At 36.1% G+C, this 7318-nt stretch overlaps 1 protein-coding gene across 1 annotated transcript; it reads right to left on the bottom strand.

Moving 5' to 3' along the window:
• Positions 1-32: 32 nt before the first annotated feature.
• LOC112559056 lies at positions 33-7303 on the bottom strand. Its single transcript, XM_025229931.1, has 6 exons — positions 7190-7303; positions 6561-6710; positions 4529-4874; positions 4119-4227; positions 3089-3159; positions 33-2561 (listed from the first exon to the last, which is right to left on the bottom strand). The coding sequence occupies exons 3-6, from the start codon at positions 4736-4738 to the stop codon at positions 2280-2282; spliced, it is 672 nt and encodes a 223-aa protein (XP_025085716.1). The 5' UTR covers positions 4739-4874; positions 6561-6710; positions 7190-7303; the 3' UTR covers positions 33-2279.
• Positions 7304-7318: the final 15 nt, after the last annotated feature.

The following is a 7318-nucleotide window of genomic DNA, read 5'->3' as shown; positions in this document are numbered from 1 at the left end:
GCTCAGATGCTCCTTTACTGACAGAAAATGCATTCAGATACACAATTTTATTTTATTTATACCTTTCAAGCGTCACATTGAAGGTCCTTATTTACAACACCATATTAAGCACCTCATTATGCTGATAAATAAAACAACCAAAAAATGCCCCAAATCAACGAATGCACTTAAATTACCTTTTTATGTAATGATACAAACTGGCAAAGATTAACTGCGCATATTGAAATCAACATTTTGTAATTTTACACAACTGAATCAGTACTTTAATCATAATCCCAACAGATTATTTGCCTTGGAGCAAGATAGTTGGGAAGATAACCATAGTGTAGAGCCTGCATGGAACAAAACTTCACTAATTTTCTGATGCTTATTAACTCAGTGATGTCATCTACCTTTCAGACAAGATTATAGAACATTTCTTTTTAGAAAAATAAATCATAAAAATACCATTTTTAATACAAAAACCTTGTATGCATGTAAAAAGTTCAAGTTATTAATTCACGTCGATGAGTAAACTGTATTCATCCTAATGTAACAGAAGTTCATCCAGAATAATGAAAATCATAACATATACAGTAATTCTATTGATTTCGCCGCACCAAGCACGAAACATTAACAGGCTTGTTACATTTCTTAAAATATTTTGCTACTGTACATGCACATTCTCTCTCTCACACACTCTTTTCATAGGTGTTTGCAATAAAGTGCATAATGTGCTCTCCACCTTTGAACCCTGTACAGTCCAACTTCCACAAATGCTTATATTTTGAGTAAGTGCTACAGGTTTTCTATAGGCTACAGTTACCAATACATTTTACAGCATTCATAGACTCATGTCATGGACCTATGGAAAAATCTATTCGTGACCTTGATAGTGAATTGGTGTTTTACGCTGAGCCAGCAACCAAGGCTATTTCTACAGCCAGCCATGTAAACAGATGCCACATGCAGAGAAGGAACAACGTGCCCAACATGACAACTGAACCCAGGGACAGCCAACCTTTATTGTAGCAGTGACAGATGCTAGCTGTTGCACCACTGCCCCCTGTCTTGATAGTGAAAATCTATCCCAAGATATTTAATGGTCAAATGAGACTTTACCATCAAGCTTTGTATCTGTATTAACCCTTAATTTCTCATATTAATAATTACCCAAATTAAAATGTTCCCTATTTATGAAGCAGAAATGATAAATGTATAAATAATGCAATTATTTGAAAACCTTCAACTTACAATTTGAACTCAATGGCTTCCAGAACGGTATTATTTTAAGTAACAAAAGTAAATGACACTAAACAAAAAGAGTTAATGAAATCAACACTGTGCTGAGTTTACAATGACTAGTTACATACTCTACAGCACTTTAGCAAGCTCAACAGTTTTTCATAGAATTTCATTCTGTGGTCACTGCAATCAACATTACATCTTCCATTTTTTTCATTTTCTACTTCAGTGCTTTTGGGAAACTAATCAATAAATAAAATGTAACAACTGTAGCAACTGCTCGGTGGTTTGAAGGAAAATGTTAAAAGGTAGCACAGAGACAAAACTACTGGCAAAGTATGAGCTCATTTGTTCTGTGAGAAAAAGCATAATTTTACACATATAACACTAGAGTACTACAATAATATATGCTTGTCACAAAATGCCCCTGGTGCAAAAATAAAAGTATATAAGTATAGCAACAAGGATTCAGAAGATTCATACCAAGCCATTTGACCAGTGGGAAAATACAATTTCGCCATCTGTGTCTTATTAAGTGAAAGGTTTATACCTCAACCATCAAAACATTTTTTCCATTATTTTTACTTAAGAATACATATATATTACTTGCTAAAACTATGCATATTTTCTTCCTCTTTTTTGCTAAAGTATAATCTAATAGATATGATACTCAAGTACACAATTATTGCTAAAACTGAGAACACTTCTTAATATAGTAAAACCACTAGCCAAAGTAATGTAAGTTCTGTTCCTAATGCCAAGTTTCCTGCAAATCTTTTTTATTAATTGAGAAGATCAGTCTTTTCAAAAATGAAATAAACAAAATATTTAATTAAATAAAGGAGATTCACTGTGTCTGACAAACAGTTTGGCTCGATACAGGAAGTCAAGAAGACGTTTCATTTGACTACTCTTTTACCAGAAATTTCATCAGTATGTCAGGTACCAATATAAACACCTGCATTCTGTGCTTACAACTTTTTTTAACTGCATGACTAGAACACTGCAAAAATTGGGATATTGAGATAGCCTTGTGTTACCAGTGTCCAAAACTATCAGCTCTGGTCTTCCGTTTGTTCTGTCTGTGTTAAGTGGGAAGGTGTTGTGTCCACTCCACTTGACTCTTGTGGCTCCTTTTCCATCACCTGGGTGGGGCCAGACAGCGACCATGCCTGTTGAGCACCTTCCTCTTCAGGCTGCAGTCCTGTCATGTACTCCAGGGTCAGACAGGGGTCAAGCACTGGCTGATCTGCACCCTCCTCCTGTACTTCACCTCCTGTAGCTGATGTACGCATCTCCTGAATGATATGATTGATACCAACAAGCCATTGGTGGACCTGGTCACATATAAAAAGGAAAGGTACAAGTGAAATACACCTGCATGCTGCTTCACTACCATTGCTTCATTTCAGTAACACCTATGTCTTGAGACACAATGTTCACATAGCCTAATAGCTGTAAGTGCAACAGAGCACTTAAACAAAGAAAAAGGTTATACACCACCTTGCTAAAATGTACAAGTGTCATTCTCCTAAGCTCTTTTTTGCAAGAAAAGTGGTGTTGAAACAAAATCATTCAAGCATACTTTCTGAAAACAAAAAAAAAAAAAAAACCTCTTATGCTAAAGGGGAGCAACTGTGACCATGATTCTAGTTCAGAGTTTGAAATTTTTTGTGACTCTAGTCTGGCATTTTCACCTATTTGCCCTATTTCTTAAAATAAGATCTTCCTGATTGTCGAACATGCTGTGAAACAATAATAAATTTGCTAATGAAAAAAGTGTCCCTGGCAAAATCTAGCTGCTTGTGTACATGTTCCAGACATAATATAAAAGAAATGTAAAAGAAAAAGTTAAAAAGCAAACCTCCTGAGTGTGGTTGATCATCAGGGCAAGGTGGATTTCATGAGCCTCTTCAAGACACTTCTTCTTCAATGCTGTAAGAGTGTAAATTTTGTGGTTTAAAAAATGTTTTTCAGTGTTCTCTCAGTTGAAACACAGTCTATGCTGATGACAACAATCATAAGACAGCAGGCATCAAGACTTTGTTCAATCAAACCTTTGTAAGATTGAACTTCTGAGTTATATATCAAAAAAAATGAATGCATAAAGTCATTGAGCTTTAAGCATACAAACCAAATGGCTGACTTTACACATCTGTATAGAAAATAAAGCTATCAGATACTGAGATAGGGTAGTTGCAAAGTCACATGACCTATATACTGCCAGACTACTAAAATTAATTCTTGTGTTTCAAGAGGATAATATCAAGTTAGCTATGTATGAAATTTTTTTTTTAATATTTAAAGAATCCTTTAAGAAAAAGATGGACAAAACAAACTTATCAGAAATGTCTGAAACAAACTGAAATCAAGCATTTCTTAGTTCATTCTAAAGTGCACTTTATTTATTCATTATTTTGTAAACCCTAAAGCAATGAGAAATGTCCAGTGGAATTTTGGAAGTTTTTTACACACAAAGTTTTCAGATGATATCTCCTCTGACAATCTTTTCCTGCAGGTAGATTGCAAGAATCAAGCAGAAATGAATGAATATTATTTATGGTTACAAAAAGCAACTATAATGTTGCATGTAACAGGTACCAGACTGCAATTTGATGCTTCACCCCTGAACTGCTAGTCATTTCTATTTTATGCAGAAAGGAGGTTGTGATAGAAAAATGTTTAACTTCCTCTCTAAATAACTTCCTTTACTAATGGAGATGCTTGAGATTAGAAATGTTTCAGCTAGCATGATTATTGATCTCTTGTACATTTCACGTCCATTAAATTTGTGTAACAAAAATGTAGTATACATGTACTACACGTCTAAGGTGCAGCCACAGAGTGTATGGCATATATGCACCAAAGAGTTAAAATGGATTCAGTTATCATACCTGCCACTAAAGATCCAATCCTTGTTTTGACAGTGTCTGATATCTTGCCAGCAGCCCACCATTCTTCCATCAACAGTAGCTTTCTTTTAACATCTTCAAGCGCTCGGCCCTACGTAAAGTGAACTACCGTGAGCACTTGTTAATGCAGCAAATTTTTAAGCATACTGTCAACAGCAAAAAAGGAAGTAAAGTAGTGATAAAATCATGGTCCTTTCAAAGACTAAACACTAATTTCTCTTCTGCCTAAGAAAGAATTCAATAAGTACAATTATAATTTTTATCATCATAAGATTCTTTTTCTTTTTCTGTAGAGTAACGTTTTTGCAGCAAATCACACCATACTCACATATTCCATGATCTTACATTTACTTTCTAAAAACAAAATTTAGGAAGACTTTGACAACATATACCTGTAAAGACTGTTTAACAGAATCTGCAGCTGAATGCAAGCCCTCTTTGACATAATCCAAGAGAGACTCTTCTGAGTGCAGTGACAGTTCATCTAGCAAGTCCTTCAGTGATTTGGTGCAGAACACATTATCTGAAGACAGAACTGGCTGGGCAGTCATTGCACCAGCTTCTGGTGAGATGATGACTGGCTCTAGAGAAGATCCCCACATGGGTCAGCAGTGGGACTTAATGATGGGATGACCAATGGTACTGGAGTGGGGGTATTGATGGTTGTAGTAGGTGGTAGAATTTGAACAGGAGGCAAACGAGGCGGCCCATCTACTGGATTGAGAAGTGTGCATGTACCTGTGTCATAGCCGTTATAAATAAAAAATTATTTGAAAATGTTTTATATTATACACATAATGATACACATTCTCCTATTAAAAGTAATGAAGCAATTATCTTTCGAACTTGTCATGAGTTCTTTTCTACAGTATGCAGTACAAATACAAAAATACTTTTATTAATCCTTTACAGGATTGTTTGCCAACAATAACATGAGAACATCATGTTACATAATACATTAATACAGGCTAAAAAAAAAAAAACTTAAAAACTATATCCAATCCATTTAAATTGGCACTTACAGTCTCTCTTGCAATTATTAAAAAGAATTTTACACATCCATATTGCCAAAGCAGGAAACACAGAGATGAGCATAACATCAGTCCAACCATATAAATGGACACTCTAGAAAGAGGACAAGTCGAATGGTTATGTGCCATCATAAGCACATCCTATCCATAAGTTGACTGCATATCTGGATTGTTTCTTCTTTGTTTATCTTGTTCCTAATCACACCCAGTGGAGCATAGGGCGCAACTACACCACGCCATCGGACCCGGTTCTGAGTGTCCCATTCCAGTTGAGACTATGTCATGCCAGCTGCCTCCGCCTTGCTGTGGACCGATCTCCATGTCTGTCTGGGTCTCCCAACCCTGCACTTCCCTGTGGGTTCCAGCCCAGAGTTTGTCTTGTTAAATTGTTGGCCTTCTTTCGTAAGGTGTGATCAATCAAGCCCCACTTCAACTTTTTGATGTCTTGGCTCGCAGGGTTTTGGTTGGTTCTCTCCCACAGGTCTGCACTGGAGATCTTCTTGAGCCATCTGATGATGGGGATGTGGTGCAGACATCTGTTGACGAATGTCTGAATCTTGTTGGTGATGGTGTTTGTCACATGCCATGACTCAGATCCATATAGAAGGACTGACTTTACATTTGCATTAAAGAAGTGGATCTTGGATTGTATCCGGGATAAGTGAGTGCAGGTAATGTGTGGTTCTAGCTTTATGAACTTAAAACCTACCCCTTCTGTCTATGCACCTGTTGTCAAATACCTGTTGGACTGAGTGTGAGTTGTTAGCTAAAACTGCAGTCAATAAGCATATCAGAAGTTTGTCATACACTGTCTACATGTCATTTTGTCCCCTCCCAACCACCTCTTCTGATTTTTTTATTTTCTCCTTCAAAAGTCATGGTGCTGCATATAACAGGTGTAAAATATTTGCAGATGTTCCAAGCACATTAAAAAAAACTTTAGCTTTCGGAGTGCTGGCTACGCACTTTCTAAATAACCTAATCTACATGAGCTTTTTAAGTAAGTTAATCATTCATAATTATGCCAAAATATTTCTAAATGCTCACTCTTCTTAGAACATCTCCCTTATAGCATTTCATCAAAAAAAAAATCTTGTCCTTCCTAAAATCAACCATAATTTATTTCATTCTCTTAACATTCAACTCTAAATAATAATCATCACACCATATAACAGAGTGATCTGTAGAAGGATCCTGTCTGTAGTTGGAATCGTCATCTTGAAAATCAATCCCATAAGTCCAGTGTCGTCTGCAAATTTAACTTATATGGTGCAATCATCATTTCTATCTCCTGACAACACAAACCATGGTGCAAGTAGCAAATGATCTAAAACAAATTATTTGTCATCATAAAAGGGGTATGGGTAAAATAATAAGTTCTTATTACATATACCTGTTGGCGAGGATTGATCAGATGACAAAGGATAAGCAACTCTTTTATTCAGAACCGTACGCCGAGGTGATTCTGACAATGTCGTTGAACTGTTGTTTGAACTCTGATAATCAAACACTGGTGGATCATTCCAGCCACGATCTGGATTGCCTTGAAGAAAAACCACGCAATGAACTGATAAAATGTTTATCCATTCTTCAACAATTAAGGCGGGGAAGTGGGGGGATCGAGTGGATATTTTGTGTGTTTGGGAGGGGATGGGCTGTATACAAGTTTGTGGGCTGATCGACAGAAGAATTTTGTTTTTCTTTACAGCGACCTACGTCATTAATTCATCCATAATTCATAGATTTCAAAAAAAAAAAACTGCTAAAGATGTGTTGATATCAAAGCATTTATGGTTTTACAAGTAAAAAAAATTGTTTTAAACGCAGAATTCTAAGATTCTTCACCATTTCAGACAGGACGCATTCACAAGCATATACAAAGGGTTATGCCACTTTATATTAGATAAAATCCCTAGATCTACGACATGAGACTCTGCATTGTAATTGTTGTTTACAAAATTTACCAAGTTTACAGAGCAAATCTATTGTAATCAAAGCGAAACTCCCCTATCGCCAACTCACCTGGTCTGGGAGCTGCCATTTTGAGTCATGTGACATTTGAGACCAATGCAGATTTTCCAGATCAAGAAGGGTTAGTTTTTTTTTAATAGCTGTTCCTACAATTGATGTTACTCCCTTTCGTCGTAGAAA

The sequence above is a fragment of the Pomacea canaliculata genome, linkage group LG3 (genome assembly GCF_003073045.1).
Source record: "Pomacea canaliculata isolate SZHN2017 linkage group LG3, ASM307304v1, whole genome shotgun sequence".
Lineage (NCBI taxonomy): Eukaryota > Metazoa > Mollusca > Gastropoda > Architaenioglossa > Ampullariidae > Pomacea > Pomacea canaliculata.
Note: the sequence above shows the minus strand (reverse complement) of the source record. Positions and strands in the feature narration are given on the sequence as shown.

Coding starts and splice junctions, on each gene's coding strand:
- LOC112559056 (XM_025229931.1), bottom strand. CDS start 4,738: ATGTGGGGATCTTCTCTAGAGCCAGTCATCATCTCACCAGAAGCTGGT. Junction 4,228..4,528: donor CTGTTAAACAGTCTTTACAG/GTATATGTTGTC, acceptor CACTTTACGTAG/GGCCGAGCGCTTGAAGATGT. Junction 3,160..4,118: donor GATTGGATCTTTAGTGGCAG/GTATGATAACTG, acceptor ACACTCTTACAG/CATTGAAGAAGAAGTGTCTT.